Here is a 22095-nt window from a genome sequence, read left to right as displayed (position 1 = left end):
CTCCCACAAGGCAGTGCTTACCCCCTACATCAATGTTTCAGAGTGTCTCGACTAGTTCCAACAATGAGAAAAATTTAAATATTGATGTTTCTGTGGTAGAGCAGGATTGTTGTTCCGAACCTATTCAAGTACAGGATTGGACATTACCATCAAGGTCTCCTCCTATTCAATCTCCTACTAGGAGAGCGGTACGTGCCTGTAGGAAGGGGCCTGTTAAGAAAGCAGGGTGTCGGAAGCCAAAAAAAGCTGGCCCAACAGCTACCAATAGGGGAAATGTCCCTGAGTCCACCAATACTATTGAGGGGACTAGTCTGCACTCAAGTCAAATTGATCTCTTGGTCACAAATCTTGAATCTAAATTGGAAGTTCTGATCAGTCCCCTGGTGGCCAAGGTAGAATTAGTGCTTCTTAGGGTTACCAGACTGGAAGGCCTTGTAGAATCTTGTCTGACTCGGTCCACTGCTCCACTGAGTACCCACTTAGACTCAATAGGCTCTATGGATAACCGCCCGGTGGGTTCAGTTACACACTCTATAGATAGTAATAGGGTGGAAGGTTTGGGGGCTACTGTTCAGGTCCCACCAACTGTAAGTGTGCTGACCGCCTCATCTTCATCCTCACCCACATTGCCAGTAGGGTCGGCTAGTGCACAAAACACATTTAGTCAACCACGATTAATACAAAGGAGTACTCAGGAGTCTATAAGAGGGCCAGTTATTGATAGAAGAGGTATAACTAGGCGACATAATTCTATTAATCTCCCGCCAGATTTTGCACCATATACTGTGGTTCTAACAAATGTCCCAGAGGTTGACTTGTGCTCGAATGGCTCTGGGGTAGAAACGTATCCTGCTCTTAAAAACAAGACGCTTGCTTGGTTGAATAAGAACTGTGGATTTCCTTGTGCCCTTGCAAATGATATTTTATTTACCCGCAGAGTTAGTTGGATTGGCAATGGCCCTAAAAATAGAGGTGGAGACTGTATTATTATAAATTTCAAATACCCACAACACGTGGCAACAGTGCTTCTGAGAGCTACAACCTTGCCAACTCTAGAAAATATGGTTCATGCTAGACCTCTAGGTTTCTTTTATAATCATGGGCTCAATACTCAATGTCGTTTGTCGTATGTGCAAAGGCAATGTCCAAATGAGAACGGAAGAGGTATGGATGTCTGTACCCCGAATGTATCTGTGAATATGTCCCGGTCTCAAACTAGGGGGGAGCCAAGTCATCATCAGTCGTCTTATAGACAGACCGTTAACACTTTACCTCTTCACAATCGGTATGCTGCCTTATCTTCTATGGAGGAAAATGATTGACTGCCAAATGTCTTGGGAAACTCTTCCCAGTCGTCAGCATCGTCCATCAAGATTGCTACATGGAACATTGCTGGTTTAAAGAGCAAGTCTGGGATAGCTGAATGGGAAAGGACACTAAAATCTTTTGATGTCATTGCTTTACAAGAGACTTGGGACCAAACGAATAGCTTTTCCTTAGATGGCTTTTGTCATTTTTGCATTCCAGCTACAAATAGCGTGGCAGGGAGACCTAAGGGGGGACTATTAAGCCTTTTCAAATTGGATATGAAAGGTACCTTAACTCAATGCCCCTCGGGCTCAGTAAATTGCCTAATTGTTGAGCTTTCGACCCAGGATAAGGGTAAGATCCTTTTTATAAATTTTTACAATTCGTATGCTAATGATTCCACCAGTAAAAATCTGGATGACCTGGATACATTTTTGTCAGTCTATAGTATAAATGTTAATACTTTTGAGTTAATATTACTAGGGGACTTTAACATACATCCATGTACCCTACCATGTATTAGGAGGGATGAGGAAGGCCCTCCCTTTTCCTCAACTGCTCATCCAGAACATACTAGGCAGGGGGATTATCTTGAGCTTTTCCTTGCTAAATGGAATCTATATGAGTCTGGCTGTGGAGACGGGAATAGCAGGTCCCCTACGTTTAAGGGCAAAGAAAATGGTACTATTATTGATTATATTTATTTGTCTTCTTTTATTCTAAATAGTGTTTTAAATTATTGTACTGAGGTGTCAGTTTTTAGTGATCATAATCCTGTTGTACTTGTTTTTAAGAACACTGAACTGATTTCTCTCAAACTAGTCGCAGAGAGTGGGGGCTTGAACCTCAAGGTCAAAGACCAGAATCGAAGGTTGAAGTGGACAAAAATAGTCCCTGAAACTTTTTTTCAGGAGGTCTTTTCTAAAGTGGAGGATGAAATCTCTATATGTCTAGCGGCAAATCCAGATCCTAAGGAGGTTATAGTAGCGTTTGATCAGATTTGCTTAGAAATTAATCGTAGTCTCCAGGCTAAATCTAGCCAGAAGGCTCTAGATGGCAATAGATGGTTTGATAAGGAATGCTCTAAGGCACATGGTGTATTACTTAAGGCATTAAAAACTATTCCTCAAGATCGATCAAAAATAGTAAATGCTAGGAAAGTGTATAAAAAAAACATTCTAGAGAGGAAAAGGACTCTGAAAGATAACGCCCTGGCTCAACTCTTGGATCCAGATACCCTAAAAAACAGTGGTTCATTTTGGAAAATAATAAATCAGCCCTTTTTTTCTGATGACACTAATACTCCTTTAGAGGCAAACATTCCAGATGAGGGCTGGATAAAACACTTTAGTCAGATATATTCTAATATTGGTCCTCTTGGTGGAATTTTAGCAGATGAAGTGGGGGAAATTTCCCCTGACAAGGATGCAGTTATTTTTGCAGTTGCAGATGTTGAAAGGGCCATAGACCTAACCACAAAAAACAAAGCCCCGGGCCCAGATGGGGTACCTGGGGACATATTTAAAAGTTTTCCAAAATTTTGGTCTAAGGTATTATGTAAGGTTTTTAATAATCTTGCATTCGATAAAATCCCGTCCTCCTGGAAGAAATCTATAATTATACCAGTGTTTAAAAAGGGTAATAGGCAAGACCCATCTTGTTATAGGCCGATTTCACTGATTGATTCCTCTGTGAAAATTTTAGGTCGCGTTATCTTAAATAAATTGAACGATTGGTTAACAGAGAAAGGGGTCCTAGCAGATGTGCAGTATGGTTTTAGACCTAAAAGGAGTACTATAGATCAAGGCTTGAATTTGTATTTATTAATAGAGAAATACACAAAGGCAAAGGAGGGTTCCATGTATCTGGGGTTCATGGACCTCTCGTCAGCCTTTGATCTTGTAAATCGATCTAAATTATGGAAAATCTTACTTGACATGGGACTGGATAAGGCTCTTGTTAACCTTTTAGTAGATTTACATACTGACCTAACAGCTTCTGTTAGAGTTACTACTGTGGGGCGATGCACCAGCCACTTTAACTCAGAAAGGGGAGTCAGGCAGGGGTGCATCCTGGCTCCCCTTCTTTTTACTATTTATATAAATGCCTTGGAATCTACACTAAAAAATGCTACCCAGGACACCCCACGGATAGGAGAACTCGGTATTCCGGTTCTACTATACGCGGATGATGCTGTCCTGCTTTCTCGTACTGGTGTTGGTCTTCAACGATTATTGGATGTCTTTGAGGTTTTTATGACTTCCTTGGATTTAAAGATCAACGTTAAAAAGTCCCAGATTATGATCATGGGTAAGGGTAATAAAAATAAACTCCCCAAAACTTTTACTTGTGGGAGGCAAGAACTGTGTAGAGTAGCAACATTTCCATACTTAGGGATCACTTTCGATGATAAAGGTTCCTGGGGCCCCCAGATAAAAAATAGAAATGTTGCCCTTGTAAAGTCGTCTTCTGCTCTTCGGGGTTTTATGAATAAACTCGGGGCGAGGCCAATTATTAGTTTGCTAAAAATTTATGAAGCAAAATGCCTTACAATAGCAACGTATGGAAGTGCGATATGGGGCTATTGCTCTATGGAAAGTATTCAGATCACGGAAAATAAATTTCTAAGATCGGTTCTCTCTCTTCCACAGTCTACTTCCACACACATTGTCCATACTGAATTGGGTGTGGGCTATATTTCAGACTTGATCAAACTGGCCCCCGTTCTAGCCTGGCTAAAGATCTGGCTGAATCAAGAAATTCTGCTCAACCATTCCATTTTAAAAGATTGCCTGCAGCTGGATAAAGTTAATAAAATAGCGTGGCTAGTTTATATCAAAAATTGTTTTGTTAGATTAGGGAGAGCGGATCTTTTTTATTCCCCGGATTCAATAACTGTTAAAGATATTGGACTGATTAAAAGCATAATGAAAGATCTGTTATGTCTAGAAAGAGAACAAGTTGAATATGAGAAACCATCGGTGCGGGCCAGTATCATTTTGAGTACTTATGTGGGCCCCGAATTATATTTGTCTATTGTAAATCAACCCTTTCACCGGTTTCTACTTACACGCTTTCGGTTTAACCTGATCCATCTAACTCTTGGCCAGTTTCAAACCTGGTCTCCTCCGGAAAAAGGAACGCCGTGTAATTGTGATAATTTTTCGATCCAGAACACAATGCATTTTCTGTTATTCTGTGACCATTACGCGGCCTTAAGAAAGAAATACGTGTTCCCAATTCTAAAGGAGGAGGGGTTCATACAGGTCAAACCTGCCCTCTTGTTCTTACAGTTATTACAGACCCCTAGGATTATGTTCCATGTTGCTAGTTTTTTAGTGGGAGCTGTTAGGGTTAAGAAAAAGAAGTTCGCCATCAATCCGATTATTTTATTGTAATAAATTGAGTGACTAATTAATTTTTTATAGGAAATGTAATTTCTGCGAATCTGGGAGAATATTAATGTTTTACGTTAAATGATGTTTTTTTAGGATGTTTTACTTTACTGACCCCCCCCTTTTTAAACATTGTAGATAATATGAATTGTTGATTGCCGTAATATTTGATTGCACTTTTTTTTTTTATGCCTTTTTATGATATTTGTTTATCGAAATAAAGTACTTTGACTGACATTAACAGCACCGAGTCCAGTACTTGTGCCCCACTAAAGCTGGGCACATTCTTTGAGATGTTAATTATATCCCCCAGGGCCCACTCGTAGCATTTGTCATCTCTTGCCACAATCACTATTTTCCACGGAGGTTGTTTAGATTGATTTCATGCGCCCGCAGATGTTAATCTGACTTTTTACCTATTTTTCGCTATGGCATTCCAAAGCCTCGTGGGGATCACTTATAGGTCTAGAATTACATCAGCTGGAGTTTTTCTGTTTCTTTATTTCAATTATGTAAGTTCGTGATTATGAGTTTTCTTTCAGAGTCATGGAGTTGAAGATACTATATGGCGCTGCCATTCTAGTGTTGTTCTATTTGTTGGGTCTGGTACCCCTCCAGCTCCCGCAGCATCAGGTTTAACACACAGTCCTGGCCCCATGATATATCGCCATAAAAAAATAATTGTCCAGAGATTTTCATTTTTGATTTGTGTTTTTGTATCATTAGAGACGTAATTTAGCTTGGGTAGACATTGCCAATCCGGGCCAATTGTTTCCGGATTACATTTTTTTAAATGGCATTTGTGTTGCAGTGATGATTTCATTTTGGTGACAAAACATAGGTTTTAGGGGTCAGCAGCACCTCTCTTCACTGGAGACAGACCAAGCAACCTTAGCTGCGACTCAGTGGTGGGCGGCAGCTTTGGGAGGGGGGCGGGCGGGGCACACACACAAACACACACACACACACACACAGACTCATTCTTTCACACGCAGACACGCATATCCATTAACAACACTCATACCATTCAAACATGCACGCACGCACCAAACATTCATTTTACAAGATCACACACATTCATTCTTTCACACACGCACATCCATTAACAACACTCATAACACTCAAACATGCACACGTGCACCAAACATTCAATGTAAAACATAACACACATACATACACACACACACTTACCTTTAGCCTCCAGGTCCCAGGAGGGTTGGGACTGCTGCCTTCCCTCATTGGCTGACCTGAGGTCAGCCAATGAGGGAAGGCAGCAGTCCCAGCCTCGTCACAGAGTGGGATGGGGTCAGTGAGACTGCTGACCCCACCCCACTCTGTGACGAAGTGTCACTGATTGACACTCGCCCTGGGCACTTCAGGGCTTAAACTGAAGCGCCCAGGGAGACTGTCAATAGGTGACGCTTTCCTCGTCACCCAGGGAAGGGCCTCGAGACACCTTTGCTGGGCCGACGAGGTCATGCCCATATGAGCTGTGATCTCCTCAGCCCAGCAAAGTTCAGCTCAGGCAGCCAGGAGTCTGCGCAAATTGCACATGTCTGCTCCTGGCTGCCTGACCTGAGCATGAAGAGTGTCTGTCAGGCTGACCTTTGTTCAGCCTGACAGACACTCTTCAAGGGGTGCGGGGGCGTGGCCCCTCCGCCCTAAAGGACGGGCCGCCACTGCTGCGACTATAAAAAGCTACATACCGAATTACTAAATGTGACTGCCAAAAATGAGGACTTGGCGGGTCGCTCTCGGTAAAGCAACCAACGCCTGGTGGGTATCCTTCAATCCACTAATACTAGAAGGATGGAGTTGTTTGTTGAAATATTAAGTGAACTGTACAATGCTGACTCCTCCTCCTAATGGTTTGTTGTAGAGAGCACTCGCCACCTGCTAGGCCTCAATCCGGTCCCTGGCTCGCCTACAGGCCCTATCATTGTCAGACTGCTCAAGGATCATGATCAAGATACAGTGCTTCAGCTGGCTCCAGAAAAGGCTGTGCTCCCGTATCAAGGCTCCAAGCTCTCTATCTTCACAGACTTAAACCTTAAAGTAGAGGAGGCCCAGTGCACTTCTGGAGATGTCAAGGATCTTCTCCGTCACCATAATGAACCTTATGCCATGCTATATCCAGCTCGTCTCTGTTGTAAATTGAGTGGGAAAACAATAGGTATTCACATCATTGACAGATGCCCTCCGCAGCATCAAAACTAACTTCGGAACATGCACTCCGCGTCACCACACCACCAAGTCCTCCACACCTGGCAGTGATATTGGACTCTCCGATATCACATGTCCTGACACTTGAGATTGTGGGGCCCTTTCCAACTTGTCCGCCTCTATACTGAACAACTGGTGACACACTGAACTCAGAAATTGTATGCTTATAGATCCTCTGTTATACATTGACATCATAAGTTGTTGATTATAATTGCCCTGCGTGTTGCTCCTAATATCCTTGTAACATTGCTGTTTAGTGCCACCAGATGTATGTTAATCAACGACTCAATTTCCCGCTCCCTCTCTAGGGACCGCTGATATCAGGATATTCTTTAAGAGGGTAATAGTTCCTTCCTGATCGTTAAGTGGGCGGGTGGTTGACTGCATTGAGTTCCCCTCCCGGGGTGCTGCACGTTTAACCTGTTAATTTTTGACAGTTGATCGTAAATTGTTGTTATTGCATTAATGACAGATTCTAATTTTAGGGTGTGTACTGATGGGGATGATCAGTGTGGGGGGGGACAGTTGGGGAGATTATGTTTACACCTCTTTTTCCTTTAAGACTACTCTGCACGGTCCCTTCCTATCAGATCTGGGTTGTTTTCAGGCCTGATCCTAACTGGTGAGGCACTCACCAGGGTTGGTCTCTGTCACCCTTGCTCTATGCATTGGGGACTGAGCCACTTATGGTCATAAGGCCCTAGCATTCTCGTTTTGCAATATTGTTAAATCACTCTACGTGGACGACATTACTCTATCTGAATAATGTGGGTGAGAATCTGGACACGCTTATCTGACAGTTTTCGCTATTCCGGGTAGCATCTGGTATAGCATTTAACTGGATTAAGTCCTTTAATTTTCCCATAGCTGGCTACCAAAATTCGCCCACTCTTGTTGTTCCTGCACTGGATTCGTGACTCCTTAAAATACTTGGGGATATAAATTAGTGCTAGCAAGTCAGCAGTCATACTTGAGAATTATGGAGTAGCAATATCCACACTGGAAGATAAGATCTGTGGATGGATTCAATTGCCTCTTTTTTAATGGGGCATGTATATAAAAATGAAAATGGTCATCCTCCTAAGGTTGTTTTATCTTTTCATGACCATACCCATTCCTCCACCTCGTAATTTTTTCTACAACTTACGCACTCTTATGATGCGCTTCCCCTTTCACCTCAAATTAGCTGGAAAACCCTGACTTTGCCCTATGATCGGGCTGGCCTTGCAGCCCCTGATTTTGCGCTTTATTACCTCTGTTTGGAGGCCTCCTTTGCCCTATATTGGCTCAGACCTCCCCCCTACATGACGCATCTTGCGCCTGAGCATGACTAAGTGCAACCCACTCCTCTTCCGGCCCTGATTAGATGGTCCCCGGAGCAGTGTTGTGTGAAATAGATACGGGTGCGTGTAAACAGCAAGCCTGGGATCATCTACAAAGCTTGGTCACCAGACTTTGTATTCCCTTAAACAACTGCTCACCCACTCCCTACTAAGTTGTATACTAAGGGAGGGGGTGGCTCTTCAGAGAATGTCAGGATAAGGTGTGATGGAGATTGGCGGTCTTCTTTCTGATGGGAATTTCTTTGAAAGATTAACTGCCGGTGCAGGTGAACCAATGGACTCCCTTGATCTGTTCACCTTCTTTCGCATCTGTGCAAAACTCCAGGAATGCTATCCAGAGTTCCCAGTGGCTCCAGCAGAATATAAAACACTCACCCTCCTCCTAACAGCGTCCTCCTCCTGACACCTTCGATCTCGCCTCTATGCCTCTGTGAAGTCTGAGTGGCCACTGGGCCTGCAACAAGTTAGGACTAAGTGGGAGGCGGCCTTGGTTAAATCTATCTCTGATAAGGAGTGGGCAGGCATGTGCGGTCTGACGCAATTCCAATCCTCCAATGGCAGGCTATATCTAAAACATTTTCAGTTTCTTCATCAGTCATATTACACTCCAGCCAAATTGTGCAGATCTAAATTGCGAGCCACTGATGAGTGTGCCAGATGGCATAGGGGTTTGGCCGACTTCATGCACATAGCCTGGTTCTGTCCCCAATCTTGGCCTACTGGACTGCTGTCTTCTCTACCCTCTCTAATATTTTACATTTACAACTGCACCCATTGCCAGGGCTGGCACTACTGTGACTCCCAACAGAGATGCCAGACAGCATCAAAAGCTGCTTGACTTGACATTGCTACCCGCCAAGTGTAGGGTGGCCTACGCATAGGGCCGGGGTCAGGTGCCCAACATCCAGGAGTGGCTATCGGATGTAGCCCATTGTCAAGAGTTGTTAACGCTATACTATTCTATGCTCCCTTAATCTAGCAGGCCGAGGGGCATCTGGGAGCCCTTTAGTGTACTTTTGAGATGTAAAATAGTCACACATGCATGGTAATGCAAGCATACCATAGGAGGTGCAATGATACCCCAGCAAGTGGGAAGAAGGTAATACACCTCTGGTTGGAACCAAAGTCCACTCTGTGCTAATTTTACAGAACTGGAAATAGTACATCTTGCATACAGCTGTGCAGTCAAGCCACACCCGAGAAAGGAGACTCTTGGGGGGAAAACCGTTTGAAAACGTTTCCATGTGCCCATGTTATTTTCTTAAAAAACAATAAAATAATGGCACTTTTTGACTGGTATGAAATAATGCAAAGACACTCTTCATTAACAAATTTTGAAAAAGTTAACAATGATCAGAAAAAGAGTTAACAACAGATCATCTGCGTACCTGATTTGTCTGTCCTGGGTAAACGTGGAACCAGGTGCACTCTGGGTATTGGTCTGCGGTATGCTAGGTGGCATTTGAACCATATTACTCGTTGGGGGTTGAGAAATCACCATAGTGTTGTACAGCGGGGCTGAAAGTGCGCCCTGAGTCTGGCTTGGTACTGAAGGTTGCTGAGTGTGCCTACTGACAGCACTTTGTTGACTCTGCAAAAAAATGTAAAACAAAATACATTTAAAGAACGTCCCGGGCATACACACTGAAAGACAAGTGTCTGCTCTGCATTTTTCATCAACGAATAACGTGTTTTGGCAGACCATGTTTTGCGTTCCATTTGCGCGTATAAGTATCCCCCAAATCACAGGAAATGTAAAGTCTGATGGTCTGAATTCGCCGACTGTGTTCACTGTGAAGCATCGTGCAGTGCAGAAGAAGTAAGCCAAGAAGCATATCGGAGCACTGCTACTCTTTTGCCACAGTCATTTTGTATTACTAAAATTGTCCAGCATTATGAGTATTTGAAGAGCATAAATATTAACTGAAACTGTATCGAAACTAATCTGAAGAGTCAAACAAAATATAGTGCTGAAGATCGTATTCAAATGCTCTAACTGCGCTTATATCTATCTATGTTTCTTCTTGTAGCTTATTTCCACATTTCAAAATAATGCCCTCTAATAGTACTTCTTGAGATGGTAATATAAAAAGCATTACTAGATCTATGTTAATCCAAGCCATGCGGAAGGGGGAAGGGTTGCATTGGTGTTTAGGCCATTAGAAAGCAATCCCAAGCTGAGATATCAATCATCCCGAAAAAAATGAACCTTTAGTACTGTCTAGTAAAAATGAAAGAGACGACTAGGTATCTACGGGTATACATACCCAAGAACCAAATCCACGTACATAGTTGCTCAACCTGAACTAAGACCAGCTCTGTCGCTGCTTCGCTGTCGATGTCTGCTTGACCTGGCTCGACAACCACAGGCGCTATGAATGTGAGTACTGCAGCACCACCAGCTATAATAAGCCGGAGATCAGAAGATGAATGAGCAACAAAAATGTCTTTAAATCTTGTGTGTATCCTGTCACATATGTTGCGCGTTGAAAGACAAAGGACAAATATCAGGTTATATCTCCGGATAAATTGCTGCTTATTCCCCTAATCGGAAACTGGAGAGTACTTTTATTTCTCTGACTGCAAAGTGAGAGGACTCTGTAAAAGTGAAAATCGACCAGGGGTACAGGAAAGGAATGGAAAGGCTGTAGGTAGCATGTCAGTAATTTTCAAACACAAAATTTAAATATGGGGAAATGAACTATACACATATTTCAATTTACGTCAGAAATTAGTAAAGCACAAATGAAGCACTTTTTTTGTAATTTCGAAATCTGATGGAAACAAAGATTTTAAGAGGATCTAAAGAAGTCATGACAGTTTACTTTGATAATGTGTAAGTGATAAGTATTCACTGAAACACACTGTCACTCATTCGCTTTTGCAGTATATATTTCTACCAGCAAACCTCAATTTCTATGAAAATCTAGGGGCGATTTCAACAGAAACTGTCTGTAAATGACAGTACGCTACCTCACCAGTGCTCCAAAATGCACCATCTGCTACATACACACCCTTACCACTCTCCTACTGAATAAGCACAGCACATTTGCTACAGCTGTTTTTTTAGGGTCGAGCGTTTCGCTAACGAGATGCTTTAGGAATTAAAAAGGGCTCGGAGCCCCATCCACGTCACATCAGTGTCTTTCATTGGTTCGTGGGCTAGCCTGTTCGAATCTGCTTGATTTTACTAGCGGAAGGCACGCATACGTCATGCCTTTTCCGGTGGTTAGCCCTCCTCGAGCGCATCGACCAAGTACAGAAAACATACGAGGGTCGCTGTTTTCATATCATCCATTTCGAAAAATGCTGAACGACAGTGATTACTCATACAAAAAGCAGAACTAAAGCGTGAGAACATGCCTCTCAAATCACAAAGTACCCAGCATAAAAAAAAATACAGACTGCACGACGTAAGTGACTCTGTGAAGGAAAACCATGACTCATGTATACGTTGCTGAGGTTGACTTTTTCATAAACATCTCAGCCCCTGTTTTATCAATGTGCACATCCTACCGAGCAGAAGCTAAGGAAACAGATGAAGTGCAGAGTGTGCCGAATTCTGAAGAACCACTTCTTTAAGTCTTTATTTAGATACATTAATATATGAATTACTCTGAATCTTTCTTGTCTTTTTCAACAAATTACCAAATTTTAAAGATAATTTCAGTCAATTAAAATGAATTAAGCCCATTCTTTTAATTAGGTAGCTGTTACCGAGGTCTCTTGCAACTTTACAAACAAAAAAAACGATTATGATATTGTTACTGAACGCAATCATGAATTTCTTATTATGCGCCAGCAGGCCTCGGAAATGTGCACATTACAGTCATGGACTGAAAAGCACACATTTTGAATTTTTGCATGTTGCTTGGGCAACCAAATGACCTCACCATATCCGGGCTTGTTAAGGAAGGGAACGGTAAGACGTAAGAGGCAAAGAGATCACTTGAGCAACTGCTGCATACTTAGGGACCATTGTTCATCTCACTGAGACGCCCTACCAGTCTCAGAATTGTAAAGGAGCGGAGAATAGAACTAGGCCAACTAACATGACCCATCCCCCAGCCTCTGCCTCAACCGCCTGCATCGTTTCAAGCGGAAGACTCACTAAAAGGTGCTGTTTTCTGGAAACTTACATCGGCAAGCATAGGTAAGGCGACTGAATCATGGGAGCAGGCATGGAGAGAGGGTGAATATTGAGTGGTGGGCGATGGGCAGAGCTAAAGTGAAGAGAGGAGATGTGAACAGGAAGGTGGGGATAGAGAATGGCAAATGAAGGAAGGGGTAAGAAGACACATGAAGAGTAAATGAAGAACAATGAAAAGAGGCAAGACCATGCACTGTCATGGAGTGCAAAAATTAAATTAAACAACAAAAAAGCTTAAGCAAGTAGTTCCATTTTCTCAGCAGTGGAAGGAGACAAATCCCCAAACAGACGCCAAGGTACTTTGGCTGATCAAGGGCTAACTCCTTGGAGTATTGCTTAGAATGCTGTCTGAGAGAGAGCTGGAGCTGCCCATTGAGAGACCACAGCAATGAGGAAAATACAATACTTAGCAGACAGCAGAGAGTAGAAATAATAAGACAGAAGAAGGTGGGAGGAAATTATGGAGAGTGTAAAAGAATGAAGATGGCAAGACCGGAGAAAGGTGAAATGACGAGAACATGAAAAGATGCAGGAAAGAGTACATGGGAGAGAGGAGATGTTATAAATGAGAACGAGGGAAAAAAAGAGACAAAGGTAGAAAAGAGGGCACTCGTAGATACTGTTTGCTTATCCTGAAGCCGGCAGCCTGCATACCCTTTGTGAACTGTTACCAAACAGCCGGTCTTAGAAGTTTAGTGGCCATGTCATGCTTTGCTACTAGATGAGGGTGCAAACCATTTGTACTCTTTCCTGCATCTTTTCATGTTCCATCCTACTTTCTCCTGTACTTACGATGCATTCTATTCCTTCTTGCTCTTCTCGTCATTTCACCTTTCTCCCGGTCTTGCCATCTTCATTCTTTTACACTCTCCATAATTTCCTCCCACCTTCTTCCTCATCACCTACTCAAGACCACTTCTGCCTTTTTCACTTGCTGTCACCATTCTCTCACTGTTTTCCTCCTCTCTACTTTCCTTTCCATCTCACTCCATGTTTCTCCTCTCTCCTTTCTTCTTACTCCTTACCTCATTTTCCTTTTTCCTTTTCCCTCTGTGTCCCTTTTACACTGTTCTGTCTTATTCCTCCTCTCATTTTTCTCTCACTTTCATCGTCTTATTATCAATCAAATTCTTCTGTCTTATTATTTCTACTCTCTGCTAAGTATTGTATTTTCCTCATTGCTGTGGTCTCTCAATGGGCAGCTCCAGCTCTCTCTCAGACAGCATTCTAAGCAATACTCCACGGAGTTAGCCCTTGATCAGCCAAAGTACCTTGGCGTCTGTTTGGGGATTTGTCTCCTTCCACTGCTGACAAAATGGAACTACTTGCTTAAGCTTTTTTGTTGTTTAATTTAATTTTTGCACTCCATGACAGTGTATGGTCTTGCCTCTTTTCATTGTTCTTCATTTACTCTTCATGTGTCTTCTTACCCCTTCCTTCTTTTGCCATTCTCTATCCCCACCTTCCTGTTCACATCTCCTCTCTTCACTTTAGCTCTGCCCATCGCCCACCACTCAATACTCACCCTCTCTCCATGCCTGCTCCCATGATTCAGTCGCCTTACCTATGCTTGCCGATGTAAGTTTCCAGAAAACAGCACCTTTTAGTGAGTCTTCCGCTTGAAACAATGCAGGCGGTTGAGGCAGAGGCTGGGGGATGGGTCATGTTAGTTGGCCTAGTTCTATTCTCCGCTCCTTTACAATTCTGAGACTGGTAGGGCGTCTCAGTGAGATGAACAATGGTCTCTAAGTATGCAGCAGTTGCTCAAGTGATCTCTTTGCCTCTTACGTCTTACCGTTCCCTCTACCCGTTAATTTAAAGGAAGTGAAATAGGGCACTATTGTCTTTTGTTGGCATCTGGATATGGTTCAGTAATTTGAATATTAGTTACTTGATCATGAGTCCTGACAAGGCTGGCTCAGCCATTAATTTTCCTGAATATCCTTAGCGTGAGTCCCACAACTTGGCTAAGAATATCTGGTCAATGATGCATTCAAGAGTTAACAAGGGTTAACAAATATTTAAAATGTATCCTTGTGGAGACGATTGTGGAGTAACACTTAACGTGTATTCATGGAAGTTCATGGATGTAAATTCACCAATTGCCAGGGATAGTGACATCATTTTTAGGGTCGAGCCAGAGTGGCATGCGCTTGCGCATGCGTATCGCTTGCGAGGCGCTGTAGTAGTTGGAAAAGGGCTCGGATTCCTGCACATGTCACGTCAGTGTCTTTCATTGGTTCGTGGGCTTGCCTTTTAAAATCTGCTTACTTTCATTAGTGGAAGGCATGCATACGTCATGTCATGCCTTTTCCGGTGGTTAGCCCTCCTCAAGCGCAGCGACCAAGTACTGAAAACATACGAGGTTCGCTGTTTTCCGTCCGGTTTGTGGACTACTGTTTCTCTTTTCTCGCAGCGCTATCTCGCTTGTTTAGCAGCACGAAAGCGCTAGTTTTTTTTCCCTTTTAATTAGGCAAGAAAAGCCTGGTTGGGAGTTTACAACTGCTAATGGCTCTAACTCTGAGAAATGCGAGACCCGTTGCATTCCAAATGCTTGTTTTGTGTGAAAATTGTTTTTTTCACAATCCCATGAAACTGCCCAAACAAGACCAAGACGAACATAAAATCAAAAGGTAAAATGCGGGGATGCTTGTGACAGACATGCTATGTAACAGTGATTCACAGAAAGGGGTATGTCTCCCTTTAATGCTCTACCTGATAAACTGTCTTAAATTATGAGTGAGCAGCATTCTTTTATCCCAAATAGATAATACTAAAATGATCAGTTTAGGTAGACAGTTTAAGGCAATATGAACAGTTTTTATATATAATAAAGTCTCCAGTCACTAGTACATTAGTGATGAGATTTATTTAGAAGGTAGGTTTAATTGATTTGCTGATGATCCTCTATTTTGAATAAACTATCCAAGATGTGTTTCGCCCCCTACTTGATGCGCAGGCCTGGGGCTTTTCCATGGCAAAAGGAATCCGGTATTTAATGTAAGTCAATTGCATCTACTGGAAAGCATATATATATATATATATATATATATATATATATATACACACACACACACACATACACACTTTAATAATTTGTTAATATTTTTTTAATTTCTAAACAGTCCAGATCTCCTGAGTAGGCTTCAGGCATCCCCACAGGTTACGTAAGAACTACTGTAGTACAATAATACATAGAAGACTCTCTTGAGAGAGAAATCATTTTGATGTGTCAACTATAATTTTGAATACATTTTTACTTTTATGACTGTTATGCAGGATGGTTGCCTAGTGGAAAGTTTAAGCTCAGTACAATTGACTTAAATTGGTTACATAATGATAAAGGCTACATGCCTGATTGTTTTGACAGCAAAAGTTATGATAGAGGCAGTGGGCCTGGCATACTGATTATGAAAATCATATGTTAAAGCCAATAGGAATTTTAGGGTGGATTGTTATTACTCTGAATTAAAGCCTACAGATATTTTTTTTTTTTTGTTACACGGAGTCCCATAGATTACCTTAGTAGGCAAGAGTTTTGGTGTTGGTTGACCCCTCTGGTAAACCATGTGTATACAAAATTTGCACTGTGAGAGTCCTTGGTAAGCCCTTAAAGGAAAATGACCAGTTTAGGTAGACAGTTTAAGGCAATATGAAGAGTTTTTAAATATGATAAAGTCTCCAGTCACTAGTACATTAGTGATGAGATTTATTTAAAAGGTAGATTTAATTGATTTGCTGATGATCCTCTATTTTGAATAAACTAGCCAAGATGTGTTTTGCCCCCTACTTGATGCGCAGGCCTGGGGCTTTTTCATGGCAAAAGGAATCCGGTATTTAATGTAAGTCAATTGCATCTACTGGAAAGTATATATATATATATATGTGTGTGTGTGTGTACATATATACACACACACACACACACAGATACACACTTTAATAATTTGTTAATATTTTTTTAATTTCTAAACAGTCCAGATCTCCTGAGTAGGCTTCACGCATCCCCACAGGTTACTTAAGGACTACTGTAGTACAATAATACATAAAAGACTCTCTTGAGAGAGAAATCATTTTGATGATGGTCCCTGCTCCGCCTTCCGCGCCACCTCCACTCTGCATTGTTTGCTCTCTATTTTCCCCGCCACTGCGTCCCCTGCGACCCCTCCCGCCTCCCCCTGCTTCTCACCGCTTCTTTTCTTGATTTCCCGCCGCTGCGTCCCCTGCGGCCCCTCCGGCCTCCCCCTCCTCACCGCTTCTTTTCCTGATTTCCCGCCGCTGCGTCCCCTGCGGCCCCTCCCGCCTCCCCTTTCCTTCTCACCGCTTCTTTTCCTGATTTCCCGCCGCTACGTCCCCTGCGGCCCCTCCCGCCTCCCCCCTCCTTCTCACCGCTTCTTTTCCTGATTTCCCACTGCTGCGTGCCCTGCGGCCCCTCCCACCTCCCCCCTCCTTCTCACCGCTTCTTTTCCTGATTTCCCGCCGCTGCGTCCCCTGCGGCCCCACCCCCCAGCCCTCTCATTCGTCAGGCCCTCCCGCCTCCCAGCTGCCACTCCCACCCTCCCCTCCTCTTATGGCAGCCACGGCGCGGTGACAGGGAGCAACCTTTGACCGTGCTACTGCAGGCAGGTTGCTCCCCGCTCTGCCTTCTGTGCCACCTGCACTCCGCATTTTTTGCTCACTCTTTTCCCCGCCGCTGCGTCTCCTGCGGCCCCTCCCACCTCCCTCCTCCTTCTCACTGCTTCTTTTCCTGACTCCACCACCCTCACCGAAAACCTCGCCAACCTCTGCTTCACACAGCTCGTCAACACACCCACCCACACAGCCGGTCACACCCTTGACCCCATCTTCTCCACAAGCAACCAAGTCACCTTCAACCATACCACAGAACTCTACTGGACTGACCACCACTGCGTCCATTTCACCTTCAAGAAGCAGACAGAACACCACCTCATCGAACAACTGCCCCGCCGACGATGGGGTAAAGTCACCGAACTTCAACTAACCAACGCTCTAGCCCAGAAACCTCCCGTCAACCCCACCGACCCTGACATCGCCGCACACAACCTCAAACTATGGATCACCGACTGCGCCGACCGCCTTGCTCCACTCAGAAAACCCTCCAACAACCACATCAACAAAAAAGCCACCTGGTTCACGGACGACCTCCAAGCCTCCAAACGCCACTGCCGAAAACGCAAGCAAATATGGCTACTCGAACGCACTCCAGACAACCACACGGCACTCAAGGATGCCACACGCAAACACCACCAACTCATCAGGCTAGCAAAAAGATCCTCCTTCAAGATCCGCCTAGAAAACAACGCCCACAACTGTAAAGAACTCTTCGGCATCGTAAAAGAACTCTCCAACCCAAACACCACAGTCAATGACATCACCCCCTCCCAAGAACTATGCGACGCCCTAGCAACCGCCTTCCACTGAAAAATCACAGACATCCACGACAGCTTCAACTCCCCTCACACTCCGGACGCTCCTACCCTACCCACCACGAACTCCACCCGCTCCAACCGACTGACCTCCTGGACCACCATCAGCGACGACGAAACCCGTAAGACCATGAACTCCATCCACTCCGGATCACCACCAGACCCCTGCCCACACCACATCTTTAACAAAGCAGACACAGCCATCGCACCACACCTACGGAAAGCCATCAACATCTCCTTCGAAACTGCAAGATTCCCAGAAAGCTGGAAACACGCCGAAATCAACGCCCTTCTCAAGAAACCAAAGGCGGACCCCAAGGACCTGAAAAGCTTCCGGCCCATCTCTCTGCTCTCTTTCCCAGCAAAGGTCATCGAGAAAATCGTCAACACTCAGCTCACCCGGTACCTCAAAGACAACAACATCCTCGACCCCTCTCAGTCTGGCTTCAGACGCAACCACAGCACCAAAACCGCCCTCCTCGCCGCCACAGACGAAATCCGAAGCCACCTCGACAATGGAGAAACATCAGCCCTCATCCTCCTAGACCTATCAGCCGCCTTTGACACCGTCTGTCACCACACCCTTAAATTCCGCCTCCACGCAGCAGGAATCCAGGACCAGGCCCTCGAATGGACCACATCCCTCCTCGCCGGCAGAACCCAAAGAGTCCGCCTCCCCCGTACCAATCCAAAGCCTTCAACATCATCTGCGGCGTACCCCAGGGCACATCCCTCAGCCCGACGCTGTTCAACATCTACATGGCCCCCCTCGCACAAGTGGCCCATCAGCACAACCTCAACATCATCTCCTACGACGACGACACCCAACTCATCCTCTCCCTCACCAAGGACCCGCACACCGCCAAAACCAACCTCCATGAGGGACTAAAAGCCATCGCCGACTGGATGAGAGACAGCCGGCTGAAACTGAACTTGGACAAAACAGAGGTCCTCATCTTTGGGCGCACCCCCTCCGCCTGGGACAACTCGTGGTGGCCGACCCCACTGGGTCCCCCACCGACTCCCACAGACAGCACACGAAACCTCAGCTTCACCCTCGACTCCTCGCTCTCCATGGAAAAGCAGGTCAGCGCAATCCCCTCCTCCTGCTACAACACCCTCTGCATGCTCCGCAGAGTTTACAAATGGATCCCAACAGAAACAGGAAAAACAGTAACCCAGGCCCTCGTCAGCAGCAGACTCGACTACGGCAACGCGCTCTACACTGGTATCTCATCCAAACTCCTACAACGCCTCCAACGCATTCAAAACGCCTTCCACCCGACTGATCCTCAACATCCCTCACCACTGCCACATCACCCCCCACCTAAGAGACCTGCACTGGCTCCCCGTCAACAAGAGGATCACCTTCAAGCTCCTCACCCACACACACAAGGCACTCCACAACACCGGACCAACATACCTGAACAACAGACTCAGCTTCTACACCTCCACCCAGCAGCTCCGCTCCGCCAACCTCGCCTCCATCCCCCGCATCCGGCGCAAATCTTCCGGCGGCAGATTATTCTCGTACCTCACCGCCAAGACCTGGAACACCCTCCCGTTGCATCTACAACAGACCCAGGACCTTCTTTCCTTCAGAAAACTCCTCAAGACTTGGCTCTTCGAGCAGTAGTAGCACCCTCCCCCCGCACCATGAAACCCTCACGGGTATGTAGCGCGCTTTACAAATTGATTGAGTGATTGATGTGTCAACTATAATTTTGAATACATTTTTACTCTTATGACTGTTATGCAGGATGGTTGCCTAGTGGAAAGTTTAAGCTCAGTACAATTGACTTAAATTGGTTACATAATGATAAAGGCTATATGCCTGATTGTTTTGACAGCAAACGTTATGATAGAGGCAGTGGGCCTGGCATACTGATTATGAAAATCATATGTTAAAGCCAATAGGAATTTTAGGGTGGATTGTTATTACTCTGAATTAAAGCCTACAGATAGTTTTTTTTGTTACACGGAGTCCCATAGATTACCTTAATAGGCGAGAGTTTTGGTGTTGGTTAACTCCTCTGGTAAACCATGTGTATACAAAATTTGCACTGTGAGAATCCTTGGTAAGCCCTTTAAGGAAATATACTATTTTGCTTTGTCAACTGCAAGTTTGTACACATTTACAATTTTGGAATGAGTGATGATTGCCTTGTGGGAGAATATATGCTCAGTTGAGGCGAGTATGGTGGCAAGCTAATTATAACAGCTATAGGCTTGACTGGTGTGCAGGGAAACGTTATGCCCAGTGCCACAGGTCTGACTTGTTTATTATGAAAAGCTATCACAAAGGCAGTAGGCCTAGTTTATTTATTGTGAAAAGCATATGTAATCGAGTAGGCCTCCAACAGTGGGTTGTTGTCACATTACGTTACAGACCATAGAAAGGTAGTTGGGTACATCTAATACCAAAGATTACTATCATACGTGTTGGTCTTCCACTCTGACAAACCCTGGGAGTAGAGTTTTACTGTGATGATTCTTATGAGGCTCTACTGAGAGGGGCTATGTATTGTTTTGACAACTGTAATTTTGCACATATTTGTAATTTTATAAACATATGCCAAATAGTTGCCAACTTCAGCCCATTTCCTTAGTCCTGTGTTGGATGTCATATTAATCCATTGGTAAAGGATAGAGGCCTCAGCGGTTTAATGGGAAAAGTTATATCAGATTTCTTAGGTGTGATCTATTTTTAATGAAAAGTTAGGACAAACCTTGTAGGCTTTAATTTTTTAGAAAACTATGTGCTTTACATGGAATTTTGCAGATCAGTATCATAGGCAAGTGTTCTGGTGCTGATGACCTACCTGGACAAACTATGGGAATAGATAATTTGGACTATGGTAATCCTCATTAGGTTCCATTAGTAGGGATTTTGTATTGTTTTGACAACTGTATATTGTACATATTTGTAATTTAATTCTTGTACCTGATGGTTGACTTGCAGGCAAGTTGATTAGGTTTAAATTGCATATGGTGACAAGCCAATGAGAAAGGTTATAGGCTTATTTATAATGAAAAGTTACGATCAAGGAGGAGGCCTGACATTGATTGTAAAAAGAATATGTGAAATTCAATACGTATTTAGGGGTAAATTGCTGATACTCTGTATTAAAGCCTACAGGTATTTATTTTGTGACATGAAATTTCATAGATTACTATGGTAGCAAGCATTTCGGAGCTGGTTACCCGCGTCTAACAAAGCAGGGCTATAGAAGATTTGTACGGGCAGAATCCTTGTTAGGCCCTCTCAGAAGATATTGCATTTAGCTTTGACAACTGTAATTTATGTACACTATGTAGGTCTGATTTTTTTATTACAAAAAGTTATGATAATCACATTAGGCTTGGCATGTTGATTGCCAAAAGCATATGTTAAAATCAACACACATTTTAGGGCTGATTGTTATTTCTCTCTGACAAAACTTATTCATATGTATTTTGTGACACAAAATGTAAAATTATTGTAGGTAACGATTTTGATGTTGTTTACTGCCTCTGACAAACCATAGGGGATGAAGATTTGCAATGTAATAGATTTTGCTATATTCTCCTCCTAGATGTCTCACCAGGCCCTAGTAATAAAAAAGTCATTAATTAATAAACGCTGAAAAAAACAGAGGTTAAAGTGATGTTATAGTTAGGTGAATTTCTCAGTGACAACGTTAACATCATTTGAGATGTCATAAGTGATGTCATAGCATGGTGGGGTGAAAGTTATAGTTAGTGCTACTAACTATAACTGCTGAATTTCAGTTTTTTTTTTTTTGTTAAAAATGTTAACGTTCTCACTGAGAAATTCACCTAACCATAACGTTACTTTAACCTGTTTTTTTTCATGACATTTAAAAAAATGTTTTTAAACAAAAACAGATACTTTTATTACACCTAACTATAACGTTACTTATACCTTTGTTTTTTTAGTGAATTTCTAGGGTTTTAAAAAAAAAAGTGAATTTATTTGTTATTTAATGATAATCCATAATAGAATAGTGAATAAAACATGATTGGATATATATATATATATTTTTTTTTTTAAGTGATGGGTCTCATGAGATGCTCACGAAAGCCAGATGCACAATCCCCTGCATGGACTCCAAGGGGGCTGTACTTCCTGTTTGGCTCTTACAAACCACTTGTGAGACTGTACATTTAGAATTGAATTAATGACAGTGTTTTACTATAACTTTGAACAAAATAAAACATTACACATTGTT

At 43.4% G+C, this 22095-nt stretch overlaps 1 protein-coding gene across 19 annotated transcripts in view; it reads right to left on the bottom strand.

Moving 5' to 3' along the window:
- The window catches only part of CLOCK (clock circadian regulator), a 1126282-nt gene that overhangs the window by 73944 nt on the left and 1030243 nt on the right, over positions 1 to 22095 (bottom strand). For all 19 annotated transcript variants that reach the window (XM_069200997.1, XM_069201058.1, XM_069201081.1 and 16 more), the window contains one exon: positions 9658 to 9860. In XM_069200997.1, the coding sequence (XP_069057098.1) occupies positions 9658 to 9860 (203 nt within the window). The remainder of the gene's footprint in view (positions 1 to 9657; positions 9861 to 22095) is intronic.

The sequence above is a fragment of the Pleurodeles waltl genome, chromosome 1_2, assembly GCF_031143425.1.
Source record: "Pleurodeles waltl isolate 20211129_DDA chromosome 1_2, aPleWal1.hap1.20221129, whole genome shotgun sequence".
Classification (NCBI taxonomy): Eukaryota; Metazoa; Chordata; class Amphibia; order Caudata; family Salamandridae; genus Pleurodeles; species Pleurodeles waltl.
Note: the sequence above shows the minus strand (reverse complement) of the source record. Positions and strands in the feature narration are given on the sequence as shown.